Source organism: Zingiber officinale, chromosome 8B (genome assembly GCF_018446385.1).
Source record: "Zingiber officinale cultivar Zhangliang chromosome 8B, Zo_v1.1, whole genome shotgun sequence".
Classification (NCBI taxonomy): Eukaryota; Viridiplantae; Streptophyta; class Magnoliopsida; order Zingiberales; family Zingiberaceae; genus Zingiber; species Zingiber officinale.
The window spans coordinates 66347414-66366670 of NC_056001.1; the positions used below are offsets into that span (position 1 = coordinate 66347414).

General features: G+C 34.5%; 1 protein-coding gene across 4 annotated transcripts; it reads right to left on the bottom strand.

Moving 5' to 3' along the window:
- Window positions 1-1094: 1094 nt before the first annotated feature.
- On the bottom strand, window positions 1095-18409 carry LOC122014543 (importin-11-like). 4 transcript variants are annotated; one of them, XM_042570790.1, is made up of 24 exons: window positions 18053-18409; window positions 17857-17966; window positions 16032-16104; window positions 15816-15877; window positions 14178-14319; window positions 12026-12244; window positions 11886-11952; window positions 10588-10993; window positions 9938-10085; window positions 9686-9846; window positions 9077-9176; window positions 7812-7886; window positions 7517-7651; window positions 6267-6359; window positions 5464-5646; window positions 5250-5354; window positions 4532-4690; window positions 3931-3975; window positions 3635-3844; window positions 2105-2211; window positions 1965-2027; window positions 1807-1891; window positions 1469-1685; window positions 1095-1368 (listed from the first exon to the last, which is right to left on the bottom strand). In XM_042570790.1, the coding sequence occupies exons 1-23, from the start codon at window positions 18191-18193 to the stop codon at window positions 1524-1526; spliced, it is 3051 nt and encodes a 1016-aa protein (XP_042426724.1). In that variant the 5' UTR covers window positions 18194-18409; the 3' UTR covers window positions 1095-1368; window positions 1469-1523. The 4 variants fall into 4 exon arrangements, with proteins under 4 accessions (XP_042426724.1, XP_042426722.1, XP_042426723.1 ...); XM_042570788.1 differs by having other exon boundaries at window positions 1095-1382; XM_042570789.1 differs by having other exon boundaries at window positions 1095-1395.
- Window positions 18410-19257: the final 848 nt, after the last annotated feature.

The following is a 19257-nucleotide window of genomic DNA, read 5'->3' on the forward strand; positions in this document are numbered from 1 at the left end:
ATTTCATTATTAATATTTCGGTATTTCTATTTTATATGTTATGCCTTGTCAATTTTAAGATTATGTGACAAATAAAATCCTACCAAATCGAATCAATTCGACTCGACGTGTTAAATCATTCAACTGATCAATTTGAAAAGATTATGCAACAAACAGAATCAATTCGACTCGACGTGTTAAATCATTCAATTGATTAATTTGAAAAGATTATGCAATAAATAGAAGTCCGCCGAATCGATTAATTGTTCAATTTGACATGTTAAATCGATCAGTGGATCAATTCAACACGATTCGGATCGATCCGGTAAAATTTTTCTAAAAAAAAATTCCACCTAGATGGTTGCCTAGGCACCCGGCAACACTACTTTTTTTTCAACACTGCTAATAAAAAAATAAATAATTTGATTACGATATTTAAGTTAAAAAAAAATGAGGCGAGTAAAGTTTTTCAAAGGTTTACTGTAATTTTTCTATTAATTTGGCTTTTTTGTTCAAAGTGTAACTGATGATTGAAAAGTTAAAATTAGAGTACAAAAGGTGAAATACTTCCTTGAATTTATATGTTATTAAAATTTAGAAATATTAAAAGACAACAACAAAAATATCCTCAGGCATCTTTTGTAATAATTTCAAAAAAAAAAAATTGTTTTTTTTCCTGAATCAATCAAGCATCCGTAAACAAATAATACGTAAAACACAGAAAGTAGATTATCACTCTCTTACAAGGCCGGCGAAGGTAACATACGGAAACAAATTCTCTCATGAGTCGCAATGTCAATACTAACTCTTAAAACTTGCACGAAGAATACTTGTAATAAACATGCATAGATAATAATTTTGCAATTTATCGCAAGTTCATGACAATTAACATAAATGCATTAATGTAACCAAATAATATTTCAGTTAATTGAAACAAAATGCGTAAATTTTTTTGTATCTCGTAAGAAGATAGTACCTGTTGCAACAAGCGCATGCAGTTAGGCGTTCAGAATATAAGGGATACTTGTTGAACATCGGATATATCCTCAGCGTGTGATAACTTGTATTCAGCGAAGTAGCAGTTGTAGATAAATATTCAAAATGCCATTGAAAAATCAGCACAAAATTATCTAGCACGCGAGGCTATTTGCCCAGGTGCAAGAATAAATTAATTGAACGCTCAGAGAAATAAACGCCTTTACAATATCGATCAATCATTCAGATGTCTCAAGTTGTAAAATCCAAAAAAAACAAATACAATACAACTTATGAACATCACCATGAGCGGGGCGTCTAAAACTACCTGCTTTCATGGACATTTCCCTTGCCAAACAACGGAGCTACGGTGGATGCACACAACTCAAATGTGGTGAAAAGTCAAGGTTGCACCTACAACAGAACACCTGAAATCAACAACTGGAAGATGAATAATTGGTTTGATCTGTTATTGCCCAGAAAAACTTGAGAATCTGCAAAAGTCATGACTCACACTGAAAATATCCACTGGTACTATACGCAAAGAATAGTACACGCGAATTTTTTGACTACATCTTCAATGCTTGTTGTAACTGAGCGAATGCTGAAGGATGAATGCGGCTAATAGCGGCATTGAAAGATGCATCTCCATGAAAAGCTGCACATGCTTTTAAATTTTCATTGAGCATATTCTCCAAGGAAAATTGTCTGATTGGATCCGAATCTTTAATCTGAGCATAGAACAAAATAAAATATAATCAACATGCTGCTACAAGTTTCTTGTTGCTAAAGTTAATTAATATAGAAGAATCAACAAAGATCAGATCAAACTGCAAGAAATCAAGATCTTACTTGTCGCATCCTTAAGTCTTTGCTTGAAATACCAGCATATCCAATGCCATCACTGTTTAGTGCAAGAGAGCTTGTGGTATCACCCCTACCAGGAAAGAAGTCAGTAAAAAGAAGAAATGAAGGAAAGCTATAGAAAACAATTAGGAAAGATGCAATACCCCGAGTCATCTTCACTTGTAGTTGTCTCATCACCGCCTCCTAGGATAACACCAGTACAAGCACTGCAGGTCAAGGGTTAATATTAGTAGTAAAGTGGAGGAACAGAAACCATAACAGCTAGTCGAATTGGTATAAGTACCTTAGAATATCATCAAGTATATCAATGATTTGTGGCATTCTCAAAGTCAACATGATACAAAGAGCTAATGCATATATCTTTCTTTGTATGACAGTCGCACTGTCTATCTGTTATAAAGACAAACACGCATGCCACTAAATCAACATTAATACAAGTAATGTAGCAAATAAATGTGGAAGAATAGTGCAATAACTGCAATTGTAGGTCAATACAAAATTGGAAGTCTATAATAGACAACAATTAAAAGTCTGAATGAAGGATGGAAGGTTTCACAAAATCAAAAGAGTACTTCATTTTCAAGACTGGATATTGGACCAAAGTAGAAGGACGCACACATGAAGGCATCTATGTTCTGTTCATGAAGGCTTCATTTTCAAAGTTCAGGAACAGACCAAGTAGAGAAAGGCATATTACAACTTCCTCAGTCATTCCATGAATGTGTTTACAAAGTGTCATGGTTCATCGGTTGAACCACCGCATCATAGTTCGTTGCTTTCATAAAAAAGTGACATATCCTTTTCTCCATTACTAGTCATTTCTAGAAGAGTTAAAAACACAACCTTTTCTTAGTGCTATGAAGTTGTCTATGTTGAACTAGGTAATACCAAACCTCGGGCGATCGGCCCGGCCGGCCCCATGAAAATTTTCCACCGGCTGCTAGGGTAAATCAGAAAGCACTTGCGACAAGCAGCCCAGAAGCCCAACATCCCATGGTTGCGCGTCCCATTTGGAGAAAAAACCCTTCAAATGCACCGTAAATGGAGATCGAACTGCGGATGCTTGGGTGACAACTTGGCACCCTTCCACTGCACCATAACCCCGAGAGACTATGAAGTTGTCTATGGTGGCAAAAGGCGATTTACTCGCCCCCAGCGCCTCCGCCAGCCTATTACTAAAGAGGTAAATCATGGGTGGCTACTAGCCTTGAGCAGTTGAATAGCGCATGGGAGAGGACCTATGAAGTTGTCTATATGGCAAAAAAGGCGATTCGCTCGCCCCTAGCGCCTCCGCCAACCCGTCCCTAGGCCAACACGGAGGAGGTAAATCACGGGTGGCTACTAGCCATTAGTGATGGTGGCAAGGCATGGAAAGGAGGCATGCTCGGACACGGCGAGTTTTGACCCCAAGACCTGAATACCCCGTCTTAACCACCGCACCGCCTCGAGGGGACACCTATGAAGTTGTCTATGCACATATAAAAGGTTGTGCATAAAATGATCAATAATCATCACTTAGTACACAAGAGAGAAAAAAATCATGCACAATAGTGAAGTTTTGCAATTGTTGTCAATTTTATAATCACTTATCAATCACTATGCAAAATTCAGAAGTGATATAACAGATGCTGCAAGTGTATAAAGGAAAAATAGCAAGTACTTTGATAGCAGTGTATAAAGGAGAACCAAGGACATGTGCAAACTTGAATGATAGCAGCATGTATCAATGCAATCAAACAAATAAATTTTTAGCTGCAAGGAAAATCAATAATTAACAAATTTGCAAAGGTAAAGGTTAGTTTCAGTTACGAACCTTATCAACCCATATATCAGCTAAAGCAAGAAGTATATTCTGGTTAACTGAAAATCCTGACTGTTGAAGAGCTGGTTCAGATACTAATTGGGCAAAATAGTTAGTATTCATCACCAAGACCCTTGCAAGAATGGCTGCAGAAGAAGTAACAACTGTAGTTCTGGAAGGATGATCACCATCTTGTTGGCTCAAACATATAAGGATGAGTTTCTAAAAAAAACATTGAATATGATGAACATCTAAAAATGGATGAGTGTAACAAAAAGCATGATTCAACAATTCAATGTCTGAAGTACCTGGAGAACTCCAGCAATCAATGGAGGAGCCTCAGTAGGGAAGCACTACAGGCCAAATGAAGTGATTAACAACTAGTGCATATCTCCAACAGTATTTGAGCATATTTAGTCAATGTGACATAAGGAATAGATTAGCTTGCTTATAATAAAGCACAGATTGTACAAATATTACAAGCAGATTTGTAATCTCTATATGAGATGCAAATCATGATTAAGCTGGAATAGCATTACAAAAACACCTACAGAGACGGTCACGGTCATTCAACTTCTTAAAATGACTTATAAAGCCATAAATAATCTACCTAAGCATCAAACTACAAGAATTAATTCAATGAGTAGGCATCAACAGAAACAGAGGGGAAAGATGAAGCCAAAAGATATTGAGTTTTGCATCCTCAACAGATGGATAAATTAATAAGAATCAAAATCAATAAAGCAATTATGTATTAAAAAGTTTAGATTGTGGTACAATCGTAATACAATCCACTGCCAGAACAGTGGAACAGTCTAAAAACAGAAAAATTCAATGAAGGATCAACAATACTTTATCAGCAGAAAATGAATATACATATGAAATTGTACAGACTTAAAGCAAAAATACCTGAACCAGGAGATCAATGGCTGGGAGAGTTGAAAGCATCCCTTTCTCGTTGACACTTCCAACAATGTGGTCAAGTATTTTAGCTAGGCTTGAAACATGCCTATTTAGAAACTCTATGCCACCAAATATTATGTACTCCTCAATAATACTTGTAGCCACCTGCAATTGAATGATATAAAATAAGACTAATCATATCAAACACAATCATCAATGTTGATTTCACTCCAGGTGAACATGGGAGAAAGATGTGTTAGGCCCCAACCAACATTATTTAATCAATGGAAGACAACAACAATGTAGCCTATATCCTTAAACGCATAAACACATATTCAAGAATTAGTAGTTCATACACGACCAGCCCTTAAGACAATATTTCATTTTTGTCTTCACAGAGAAATTCCTGTTAAGATTCATTATACATTTCCATCTTCCCCTACTCTGTGGGTTTGCGAACTATTATTCAAGCTTGCACTCTAATATAATAAACTAAAAAAAATATTCTTTGAAGAAAACAATAAATCCAATGAATAAACAATCTAGACAAAAGATGAAGATTTACAGAACCACATAATGCAAGATCTTGGGTAGGTAGTATCTAGATGTTACTATAATTGAAAAAATATCAAAAGACATCAAGCTAAGTGAATATGGAAATTCATAACTAAGAAAATCAGTATTCCCATTAGCATTTGCATTGTTAACTGATTGGTGAAGTTACCTGCAAATAGTCAAAGCTTCTTTCAAGTATAACCACCAGATAAGGGAAGAAATCGAACAACTGAGGCACCATAGATGGAGCATTGGAAAGGGTTGCTTCCAAGAGCTGCAATGTCCAATAGAAGAAAAATAAACAATCTATATATTCAAACCACGATGATAGGAAGTAGTGTCACCTTTTATTAAAGCGCTAGAAACAAAGAGGTTTAACTTACCAGAATACTATCCTCTAGAAGATTGAGAGAATCAGGATTATCAATATTGATTCCACTCTTCAGAATAGGTAGAAGCAAGTTCGAACAAATTGATGATTGATGACCAAGAGAGCAGACAAAGTTTCGCAATGCTACTAGCAGCTGAATCTGTAGTAGACTTTCACCAGTTGATTCCTCCCATATCTGTTGATACCTTAACTAGAATCATTCAACTTGAAGGAATAAAAAGGGACTTACCTACAGCTTATTCACTATCTAGATTAAAAAGAATTCAACTGAATTAACAATTGGCGATAGAAATCTTTGGATTAGTATGGCATTCAAGTTTGTCTCAGTTTGTCTTTTGAAGGTTAAAACGTCATAGTTTAACTGAAGATACAAATTCTCACAATTTTGTAACTGAAATGTGAAATACTTTTCAATGGTTGAGATGAAGGGAAATTTACTAAATTTGAGGGTTAAATCAAGACATATGAAACCCCAAGGAATATACCAGACAGAAGTTAAATTGTAGAAAATTTCCTGAATTCTTGATCATAAGCCTAGACAAAATCCTAAACCCTAAACTACCACATTTATGTTTACTAACTTAACCCACCAATCACCAAGAGAATGAATTCTAGTAGTTTGACAGGATTAAAAGAAAATATTAAGCAACTGTTTGACATAGCGGCGCCAAACAACCTAAGATTCATGATTTGGCTTAATCTCATTTTCCCTCTCATCATGCTGGGAACAGAAAATTTTATGGAGGAAATAATGTAAATGATTGATAATATAAAGAGGATAATATAGAGTTATACCTTGCAGAAAAAATTGGACAATTGACTTGCATATGGCAAAACCTTATCTCCAACATGATCAATTAGTACAGAGATCAAATTCAACACTTGTACCTAAAAGATGTTCGCAAGATGGTGTAAAGAATCTCATTACAGAGGGAGAAAACAAAATAAATGTGGATCTGCATGATTGTAAAGCACAGTTGCATGACAAAAATAATTAATTAAGTTCAAAGCCTCAAGATACTCTTACATATAATTAATGGGCCTCGAAATACCAATAAAAATGGTGTTAGAAGAGGAATTTGATGTCCATCCTAAGACTGAAGGGATTCATTTACGTTGAGTTACAAGCAGATTATAATCTAGTCAATTTACCAAAAGCAAAGAAATGAAGTTATTCAATGAGAAAATTATTAGGGTTCTTACCAATGCCCTCTGCCATAATAAATATTACCATTATTGTCATGTACATTTATAAAAAAAAAAAAAAAAATAGCCCGGTGCACGAAGCTCCCATCATGCGGAGTCCCGAGAAAGGATCCATTGTACGCAACCTTATCCTGCTTTTTGCAAGAGGTTGTTTCCAAGATTCGAACCCGTGACCTTTTGGTCACATGACAACTTTATCGTTGCGTCAAGGCTCCCCTTCTGTCATTTACATTTATATTCACAACATTTGTATCTTTACAATTAGGTCCAAAACAATCTCACTAAAGTTTAACTATTATGAAACTCCATTGTCCTAATGTGGATCTCCTATCTATGGAAGAGCCCATCTGCATTGTATAGACCAGAATATGTAGATGGCCAGGGTTGGATCTAGCAGACCCTTTTCTAGATCCTTAGAGTTGCTTCCTAATGGCCATGTCATAGAACCCCAAAGAATTGACTAATCACGCCTGCAACAAATAAGATAGTGAAATAATTCAATTTTCCAATTAATCTCTATACTTCCTAGATCATATAATAGCTTCCCTTGTACCAGAGTCAAATTTACATTAGGAAAACACATGATCTTGGGCATACTCAAAAGTAAAGCATGATCAACCAACATAAACAAAATAAACATGCATTTATCAATGTAAAAGTTGGTAGAAAGATCAAGTGCAAACACTTTCTTGGAAAAAGAAAAGGCTAAAAAGCAATTTTAAACCCTTGGAACTGTAAGGGCAAAATAGAAGAATTAAAGCAATGAAATAATCGAACCCTTTAGCAAATGTTCTAACTGGTAAACTCTATGAAAAAGGCCTAGAAACTAAAAGATAAACCTTCGAGTCAAACTCTTCAACTTCTTCCATCAACTTAAAACAAGAACTCCAGCATGTTGGTAGATGCTCCGAAAAATCATGTTCAGAAAAGTTTGTGTCCTGAACAAGATAGCATAAAGAACGACAGGCAGCGAGCTGAAAATAAATGAAGCAATAATAGTTCATTAGATAGTAAAGCCTATGAACACAATAAAAAGTTGTCAGTAATGCATATAATATAATGGTTATTTAGATATTTGAGGGTATAAAATGAGAAGTAATAATTGAACACGAGGTTCTTCAGAAAGAATTATACTTTAACAGCTATGTCATTGTCTTGAAGCAATCTGATTAAAGCGTGATAGACCAGCTTCCTGGTGTCACCTTTAATCTGTTACAAAGTAATAATCATAAGAGAATGAACAAGCAGATTTACAAAGAACGTGTTAATCTATAACAAGCATAAAGAGACATGACCAAAGCAAAGCATTTTCACATATATAGACCTTATAATTGAAAGAAGAATAAATAGAAGCAGCCCTTTTTACTCATGACAATGCAATATATCATAGCAAAGATGACAAGAAACACACAGTTCATCAAGCTTTGATGAGGGATATTTATATTACCATGTGCTTCCCTGTCATGACAAGGGCCTGTTCATATTTAATGTAATCTATTTATACTTGCACCAGATCATCAATTGGCCACATTCGGCATTCCTTAGAAGTATGGATCCATATTTAATTTGGTTGAAGGCACAACAATGACAAGATCCCAGAAAAATCCTCTCTTTTAATATTATTATAGTTTATTGATTGTCTATTGTTCTCTTCTTCCAGAATAACTAAATAAGATCATGACCTACACCCCAAGGCCACAACAAACACTGGTTAACCATTGTGTTCTCTCGACCTCAATTTATCCTTCTTATTTCCCACACATTTGTGTTTCAGACCATGTTCATAATACTTGTTAAGCAGAAAGAGTAACTGATAAATCATAATCTTTAAACATCACTTATGTAGAGGCAAAGAGCACTTTGGATGGTGAAAAATGAGTTTAAACAAAATACAACATGCAGGGAATTTTAATTTAGAATGCAAGAACAACTAATGGCAATTGAGGAACTCACGTGTCACAACCATACAATTAGAAAAGGCTCCTATGTCACATTATACTTTGTCTAGTCCGGTATTGCAGCCATACCCAAATAGCTGGGACTAACATGGCTTGATGACCATAATAATTCTTGGAAAAATCAAGCTAGCATGCCAAATACGAACACCTATATACATAAATTGAACAAAACCCCAGTATTTGTTGGCCATATCTAGTTAAGTAAAAAAAAAAAAACCTTGCTTCTAGTAACTTAAATGTTAAGTAAACCAACAGATTAAATCATGTTAATTATCAGCCCATGAACCTTAACTATGCATGTCCAAGTAATTGTGTAAATATCACCCAACATAAACTCCAACAGTGCTCTTAGCATGCAATAATAAGACACTACTTGAGGTCAATGTCCTCAAACTGTTAATAGGAAACACAAAAAGAATGGAAACAAAAAAAAATTACAACCTCAGAAGCCCACTGCCCAAGAATAAATGCAATTTTTCGATGAATAATGCACATGTTTGGATGCTTGTTGGAAAGTTCAATACTCAAAGATCCTTGAAACCTGTACGCAAAGATTAGATAATAAATAGAAAGTAGAATAAAAACATTGACAGTTTAGAAAATCTTAAGAGAACAATAAATTATTGTATTGATGTTACAGATAAGTAGATACCAATACATAGTAAATGATAACAAAGTTGGAAAAGCAGCAATAACATCAACCTATATTTGGCTTCATGAAGAAGTTAAAAAACAATTCAAGGAGAAAATTCAATGTCTCAAGGAATTTATAAATGAGATCATCAGAATGCATTAAGCTGACGTCGAATGTAGAGAAATGAATGAATTGAAGTGGAAAAATTGCTAGATGGTCTTGAACTCCACTGTCCTATTTATTAAGGTAGATTAATAATAGGCAAGAGGAGAAGATTGACTTGAAGATCTAATAAAAATAAAATAAAAATGAACAGAAGAATGCAGTCAAAAGAGAACTTGTAAACGTGGTATTCTGCATTGCATAGTTGACTAGTAAAATACTAAACCAAAATGAACTGTATCAGATATCATTACCAGTCACTGAAGTTGAGGAAATTGGAGAGCTCATAGTAAACATGCCCGGCAGCAGTATATGCAGCATCTTTTAGAAGCATTGCATGAGAAATTTCAGTTTCTAAAGGAGGAGAACCACTCATTGCCTCATTTAGAATGGAAACAACTATAGGAGACAAGAGCTGAGAATACAGATCAAATAATAACATGCATCATGGAGAAGATATAAATTATAAAACTGTCAAAAATTAAAAGGGTAAGAACAGAACTCACATCTTTATAGTTCTCAAATAATACAATATACAATGCTTCAGCACAAGGCCTAAGTCTTTCTGTCCATTGGACCATGTCTTGATCATGGTGAAAATTTTCTGGATTTTGGTGCCATTCATCCATATCCTTTGCTGAGAAAATGAAGTACCTAGCAAAAGAACAAGTAAATAAAAGAAAGCAGTACCATGAAAGCAAAGAATAGAAGTTGTGTTTCAATCTTTGACTAGGAAATCTTACTAGAAATTCCAATTTTGATCGAAATGTGACAATTGATTAAATTGTAATACTGTGCTTAAGTTCTATTGTTCTTCACAAGATGAAGCTTCATAATTCATACGAGACATATGTTATATGTGCTTTCTTATTTTTATTTACTAATAATCCTACAAGTAATGAGTCCAAAATCCAGCTATCATACATCATAGTACAACCTACTAGAAACTTTACTTTTGAGTTTTCCTTTAATCATTCAGTTCCATCTTATGGGTCTTTGCTTACTCTGGTATCTAGCAAGTAAAATGATTATCGACCCAGTCATTTTGCAAAACAAGAGGTAGAAGTTTATCTATGGCATAGAAACATGATTCAAATAAACTCGTTAACTAATTTAATTCACAAAAATTGTATGATAGAAAGAAGCCCAATAGTACCTTCTTATCAATACATTACACAGTAGAATCACTCGGTCACTTGGCAAAATAGTTTTAATCATTTCAGAAACAGCTGTGGATATATTTTTCTTCCTTTGCTCCAAACTTAAAGAAGCCGCACTTTCACTGATTACACGCCCAGTGAGGCTTGGTTTGTATTCTTTGCACTCCAGTACAGATTTTACCAGAACCATGCATTGAATAAGAAACTGCTCAAAAGATACAATTGTAGCATCTGGATTTGTTATCATGTTTAAGCTAAAATCAATTATGGCTGGAAGAACAGTCTGATCACCAAATGAATATGGATGCCTAGCTTGCAAGACAACCAAGGTTTTCACTAACTTGGTACACGATCTTTTAGTGAAATCACATAATTGGGCTTGTCTTTCTCGGAATGCAGGATCTGAGATAAATTTTATGATAAGAATAAAAAGAAAATATCTTACATTTTCTAAATATTTTAGTTGAATCAATCAACTATTCTCAATGCTCAAGAAAATTCTAAAGAAAAAACTTGTCTATCAATGAAAGTAGTTCAAAATAGTAATCATATTAACCTAAAAAAAAAGCATGACTGGATGATCTAACATTTGGATCAAAGAAGAAACTCTCATTTTGCTAAATCTCAACATAAAAATCCTTGAAAAAATAGCTTGACCTATCATTTATTTTTAAATGAGTAGCACCATAAAATGTTAGGCTTCCACATGTTCATGTAGAAATCTAAAATTACCATCTCTGTAGAAGGGAATCAAAAAGTCAACTGTCCCCATGCAATCCTATATATGCCTTATTTTAAAGAAGATTGAACAATATGTTAATATGGCATTGCCATCTTGCATTGTTGAGCATCCCTTAGATTGCGACTTTTGGGTTCTACAAACTTGAAATGGACTAGAGATGGAGATGAAAAACCTACTTGAATTGTAAGAGAAGTTCAGTAAAAAAGATTCAGTAGCAAGGTTAATCAACTAAATGATAAAAAAATAATTGAAAAAGGTATTAAACAAAAAAATATTAGGGCAATATGAAACTTCACAAGTTTCTATACTGTGTGAATAGAGATATGCTCTGAAATTTGAATCATAAGCCAACAAATACTTTAAAAATAAGAAGAGAATGCTCAGGACATGAACAAAACCCGGACCAATGAGCATAATAGGTACAAGGTATTAAATTTAGTTATTTCAACAGCAAAGCCAAAAGTTGCTACAATTAGAAACAAAATAATGAATGGTCCAACATAAATACTAAGAAAACCGCAATAGACATAATCAGTGTGAGAATCATCTTACAATAGGGAAGAAAAGATTGAATGGCAGACAAGAGAACAGGACAAACTTCCTTGACCAGAAGAACCTCCTGAAATTTGAACACATACCAATTGATTTCCTTGTTATATAAGAGTGAAAAAGTAATGATGCTAGATTTTCACCTGTGCAGATGTTGTATCACTAGGATACCCAGATATAATCAGTTGCCTAATGATCTTCAAACACAACAACCATCTTTCACAAATGATGATCAAATCATGTCCATGTTCCACCAATGAGTTTGTGATAACAGATTGAGAAATAGTAGAAAAAGTTTGAAGTATAGTTTGTACATCATTCTTCCAAAGGTTCCACGTAAATTCAAACAACTGTGAGGCAATCTGTAGATCAATAAAACACAAATTTTGTTTTAAGAAAACCAAACAATTTCAACCACTCATTGCTACACATCATCGTCCACCAGGTCTATGCCAACTATTTAGAGCCAGCTAAATCTTATCCCTCCATTAAACTCTAAGGCTAGATCACTAATGATTTATTATAATTCATTATCATCATGAAAGTGAGGTGCGTGAAACCCAAAAAAATTGGAAATACTCCAATTTACAACCTTAGAATAGTAAAAAAAAATACCTTGTATCAAAAAAACATTAAAACGCAAGCAGTCAAGATTGTTACCATAATTAGGAAGTTGGAACTTGATCCTAATGGATATATTATCATAGTTATTCCAACTAAATAAACAAATTATTTTAAAATTATATTTCAGATAATAATGGCAATAACACTTCAAATCTTTAATCAGAGCTGAATTTGGAAACACATGATGGCAAACACGCTAAAAGTTCACTGAACTTCACTGAGGTAGATTCAATTGAACTTCCCATTAATGATATAAGATGCATGATGATGCAGTAAAATGCTAAGGCAACCAATTAAGACCATCTACAGGTTACAGGAAAATTAGTACACTACATGAGATATGAATTGTTCTCTAAAAATTGGACTCCCTCACTACCCTTTTCATACCCTATGTCCAATACCCACATTTGGAACCAACACTCCAAGTGGACACTTGATATATTTCATACCCACGTCAGATACCCTTTTCATACCCATGTCAAATACCCAGTGGAGTTGGAGAAATCTCTTAAGTCACTGAAAATAATAACCAACTGTTGTGTACTCATCTTTGTGTCAAACTGATGAAGCTAGGAGATACTCCTAATCATCTTGTATGTAGTACGGTGATGGAGTCAAAAAGGCAAGGAGTTGTTGAGGAAGAGAATGGTGAAGCAATTGAAGAGATTTCCATTCTTGGGTTGAGGGAAACCTTTGTTTGAAACATTGGTTTTTGATTGCTTCATCAAATGAGATCCAGATAAACAGAATAAACATTGGTTATACACTCAAGAATAGTAGAACAAAAAAACAAGGATGAGAATGCAAAATGTCTCTTTAACAGTACAGGAGAGAGTGAGTTTCTACAACACCAGGGATCAATTTCCTATGAGAGATGAAAAGGCACTTAAGGAAAAGCTTTCCTGGACAATATTTCACTACCCAGTGTAGAAACATAGGAACAAAGGAAGTGACAACTAATTTCCAGTTTCACCCTATTTTGCCTCTGCACAAATTGGGTGGAATCATTATAATTCACACCTTTTCACCTGATTTGCTTATGTTGCCACCCAACTTGGGACCAAAATCAATAAATAGATAACTAAATCCATTTAATTTATCACTTCATAAATGTACTTATGCAATTAATTTTTTTTTTTTTAAAAAAAAAGCTTTTTCTTCCCTCTTCCTTTCCCTCCAAGGAATCATAAGCTAGGAAAATTTTGCCCATCCATTTCTCCTTTCCCCATCTTTTTCTCTTCCCTATAGGAAACTGGCCAAAAAGGTAATGAGCACTGACGTGTAAGGGAGAGAGATTTCGTGTTCCAGATGGTTTAACAATGACAAAGGGCCATTAGATCAAAGGAAATAAGAGAAGACTGGCAATTTCATATTAGTCCCAATGCTCATGCTAAGAGAAAATATGTAGATAGAGATTTTAGCTTAGTTATTGGAAAATTACAGAAGTACAAACCATGAACACTGCCAATTGCATATTTATCTTCCACTACTAAAAAAACTTGTGCATACTTATTGAACAGGACAGACAAAATTAACAGCTGTACAACATATTGGACACCAGGCAAAACCAACATATCAAGAAAAATGCTTATAAGAATTTCATTGAAGAATGTATCACATCCAATATAGAAAATATATACTCATTTCAAAAATAATATGAGAGAAGCATGCCTCATGAAATGTCTTCTGGTCTGAGTTGAGACGTTTTGTCGATAGTTCTTTTAAAGTGCGAAACAAAACCATGAAGACTCTATGTGAAGTTAGGGTATCAGGTGATTGGAGCTGTTGACCCAAAATTGAAAAGAGCTCTGGCCTAAAAGCAATTAGGCAAAAATCATTGAAATATATATGATTCTAAACTAAGATAATATACCAGAGATGAAATGATAATTTGTATATTGAAGACAAATACAAATGGGAAACAAGTAGTTGAAGTAAATTCATTGGACATCATGCTATTGAGCAGCACAACCAAATCAGTGCATGTGTGGCTCATGCAGAAATGGAAAATCCAACTAGAATCAAGAGTTAATATGAGACAACATGTTTGCACAGAAACTATGTGATGTAGAAGCAAACCAAATCGTGTAATGTTATCTCACTTTTTGAGCCCTACTCTGTTTGGATTTCTAATTAGTTGCTGGATTCACCTTCTTCAGGTCTCTAATTAGATTTTGGTTGTTTAAGTCTATGTAAGCAGCTTTTGAGAAGTTAAGGCCTTGTGACTAGCAACCTATCTTTAATTAATAAAATATTGAATCTATAAAATTCTGAATCTTGAAAGCGTTTGCATCAAGTCTATTTGTAAGTCATCGCCTAGTTCACAATATTATGCTACCAGAATATGCATAACAATGTGTGCTTGGAGTTTCAGATCATTTGAACTTCTAAACAAACACAATTTGTTATAAATTAGCACTCCATCCATAATATTAGGAGTTAAAGGGAGTTCAGTATGATAATAGGTATATACAAGATTCTTAGTTATTCTCAAACATTTTGGCAATGATAGAAAGTGATTTATGGAGAAGAGGAAAACCCACAAGGCCATTTATCAATATTTGATAGAGCAATATAAACAGCACCATTTACATTATGCAAATCAAGAAGGGAATAACTGGACTTGCTAATCCTAATAGAATGACATCTTAACAGGTCAAAAACTAGTTGGATCAATTCTGAACTAGTGTGATAGAGAAAATTACTAGAAAATTCATTTTATTACAGATTTTTAACTTCAGCAATGCTAATAAATGTAGTGCAGTATTTAAAAAGGAGAAAGAGGAATTTTTTTATATCATTAAGCAAAATGTTCAAAATGCTTTACAACCACTAATTAGAATCTTTATGAAATTTGATTTCCCCATCCACTAATACAGGTTCACGAAACAAAATGTATGTTTTTACTTGACTCTTGTACCAATAAGAAAATATCACCTGCATTTCCAATGAACCAGAATGTCCCATTAAGAGGTTAAGAGGACAACAGGAAAAGGGATCTGACATTTGAAGATCAACAGCAATATTGTGAGTTAGAATCAAATATGTACATTTTGTTGAAAGAATAGTAATAGAAAAAGTGTATTCCTTTCACATAGATTTATGTAATTATATGGTAATACCCAATGTGTTCTTTTCAAAATTCTACACAACTCAAACAGTCAAGTGAATGTTTCTCTGTTCCAAACTTTTCTAACTCACCTACAGTACAAGAAATAGTAATCAAGTAGGAATTTCAAGAAGAACATTTCAATAGATAATGAATTTAAAGTGCAAGTATAGTCAGGCACAAAAAAAATAAAGCAATACCATTCTTTGGGGTAATCAATGCGTGCAATTTTTGCAACAAGAACAGCCAGCTGAATTGCTATCTGACCAATGACACCAACAACGTAGCAGAATTAGCACAGATTCAAACTGGAAATTTAAGACCAGATAATCCAGATCTATGTTGTGTAAGTATAATGTAAAGTCAAGCCTTTCATCCCAAATAAAGTGCATAAACAAAACCTAGCCAAACATCACCTGGGTATTTTCTTCTCGCAAGTGTAAGAGCAACTTTGTTCGGATGTGATTCTTCTCATCATTGCTAATGCCACTGGAAAAGGCATTTTCAGACATAGACAACAAAGAAATGAAGGTTGATAAGGCAACAATTATGTTGCAGAATTTAAAAACATAAAGGCACTAGTGGAGGAGACAAAGGGGCTCTTCAGATGATTTTTTGGATATTTAAGAATGGAAGTTCCATTGAATGGAAAATTTTGGCAAACCAATCTGTTAAAAGTAATCAGTTGAAGAAAAGATACTCAAAAGACAATAAACAGTCAACCGTATTCACATCACATAGCACAAATATAAAAAGAAGAATTTTTCCAGTCTTCTTGTTCTGAATCCTCCCATTGCAACTAGGAAATGACTGATGGAACATGCTTGATTCAGTTTATTTGGCTTCTAATCTTAGATAAGATATACATGAAAGGATGTAGCCCACTTGTCACATGGCCCAGTTCCAGTTATTGAAAGAGCCTTCAGGAAATGGAGTCCACCCACAAGCCAAAGTTATGATGACATATTTAAGATAAATAGCTCCAGCTTCACATGAAGAACCTGCCCTCTCATCATTGAATGTCAAAGGGTATGGAAGCCAATCAATAAGCCACACACAATTATATCAGTGAAAGCAATTGATCTCACAATGTATGGTTGAAATTCACTCTCTCTAAACAATGCTGAAGGTATATTCAAAAGTGAAGGATATAGGTAGGATGCATATGATTCTGGGCATAACTGCTGGAACAGCAGCTCATGCAAGTTACTTTCATGACCAGCAAATCTATATTGATAAGTTCAAGAAGATCAACAATCTAAGAGATGGAGCAAAACAAGGAGATCGAGCACGGCCAAGATCAGCTAATGACAAGGGTAACAAGTGGGACAACAACCCAGCCCATTGAATTGACATAACTTAGATAGTGAACACTTAAGCTTCGTTTTTATCATGTGTGGTTTAGGGTTTATGGTGGCACTGTTGTATGTTGTCTATAGATACACATTGCTTCCCGAAGTTATATGGGTCAAAAACATAACCAACAAAAACACACAAAAGTAGATAGGTCAGTGTAGAGTGTATCACCAGTGTAGGATAGCTATTCATCATCATCCTCTGTCAGAATGGTTGTTGCGCTGTCTTTTTCATCTTGATGCTTGAAGTGAAATCTTTTCTCCTTTCTTGTGGAATTTTTTACTTCCTTAGGGTTTCAATGTAAAGTGTTGCATTTGCATTATATTTGTTCTCGCTTCATAGTGTTTTTGTTTGATTTTTCATGCTTGGAACCAAACTGATTTTGGCATGATTATGAATGGTGTGAATATACAACAAGCAAGTCCAGTGGAAACTTCCAATGGTTACACTAAGTATGTGGACAAGACAATTTCTTCTATGATCTAACCAAACATATAAAGAATGCTTAGAGAACCTTAATAAACAAAAACTGACACATTGTTCATGTCAATTTTAATGCTTCAAAAATGAGATTTGGAGGCCAAGCTAAAGAAACCCATGGGATAAGATAGTAAACGCCAGTGCATCTAGATAATGCAAGTAGACTCCCTATCTAGTGTGTAAATTCATCCATATGTGTCCAAATAGCGTTTCAGTCAGAACTATTTCTCCAAATGTCATCCTAATAACTAAATTCTCACTTGCCCGTTAAATTTAGTCCGCATAGGCAATGAACTATCTAACAACCTGAATCATTCTTAGTGACAAGTCAAATATGAATTGTTAGAACAAAAAAAAACAGTAAAAGGAAAAAAAAAACAAGAACGAGTGAGTTGAACTTCTCACGAGGTATCACGGCGGTGTCTCCAGTAGCGACTGATGCTGTTCTTAAAATACACAGAGGCAAGAAGACGAGCATCATCCCGGCAACCTGAATCCCTCGCGGCAATGATCTCCTGCGTCAACCGTTTCCCGCGGTCAAACGATATGTTCAAGAAATATAGAGATCCTAAGGTTGCGATCCAAGGCGGCTTAAAATTACGAGAAGACAGGAGCAGAATCCGGGGCGGTTCTCGCACTGAGCTAGGGCGGATTCTGCCTGCTTGCGGGTGGACTCGTCAATGCTCAAAGCGTTGGAGAGGAACGAGTACACAGTGTGGAGGTCGGCTGCCGAGAGCGACATTTTCTCGCCGGAAGCCGAGTGATCCTTGCACGGAACCTGGAAATGGCAATCGATTGAGGCTGATTTCGGTGGAGATCGATGGATGTCGATGCAAAGGAAGCGGACAACCGATTCGAGAGAAGGACGCGGAAGGGTTTTCACCGGCGAGAGGCGAGCAGCGAAGACGAACCGAGAAAAGGAGAGAAGAGGGCAGATAGAAACGTCGTTCTTTTTTAATTTCCCTTTTTAACCATCACTGCGATATTTAATTGAAGTCCTGCCACTTTTTTGTCTTATATTTTCCGTCTGGAATTGTTTTACAAATCAGCATCAAATTTTCTGTATTAATATTGTTTGACATGCAGATATTATGTTTTTCAACAACAACAGTCCATCTAATTTTTAAATTCTCTTATTTTTTTTCTTTTGAAAGTCCTTTCCATATATATATACTCTCCTTATGATTATGATTATGATTATTATTATTATTATTATTATTATTAAACAAATCAATTTTTAAAAAATAAAATAACACTCTATCCTATTTTTCATTCTAAAATACTTTTATTTTAACACTATTTAATATAAAATTACTCTAATTTAATAAAAAATATCATTATATTAAAACGATCTTTATTAATTTGATACTATAATTTAGTTAAAATCACTTCGCAATATTGTAGCTGATGGTATTAAAATAAAATTTGATCAATTTTAATTAGTAAAATGTATTTTGATATAATAATATTTTATACTTAAATTATTAAAAAAATATTGCACTGCCCCACCCAAATCGTCTTCCGGCATGTGTGCTTTGGAAGCCTAGTCGAACGGGAGTCGTGCACCATGATCTCAACTAGTCTCCAGTTAATGCATATAAGAATTGAAATAGAGTCATGTTATTAAGATCAATCAAGGGATTGAGGATCATTTTAATCATGAAAATATTATCGAATATTTACTCATATTAAATATTAGTGTGTATAAATATTATTTCAAATTGTGCATCGAATTAAGAAATCATTTTCAACTTGTTTTCTTCCTCTTATACTCTTCTTCCTCTCTTATCTTGGTATCAGAGCTAC

Excerpts from the sequence above, each read along its gene's own strand:
- LOC122014543 (XM_042570790.1), bottom strand. The coding sequence starts at position 18,193 with ATGTCGCTCTCGGCAGCCGACCTCCACACTGTGTACTCGTTCCTCTCC. Across the intron at positions 6,360-7,516 it reads TTGAAGAGTTTGACTCGAAG|GTACAAGTGTTGAATTTGAT; the intron begins GTTTATCTTTTA and ends AACATCTTTTAG. Across the intron at positions 2,212-3,634 it reads CTGATATATGGGTTGATAAG|ATAGACAGTGCGACTGTCAT; the intron begins GTTCGTAACTGA and ends TCTTTATAACAG.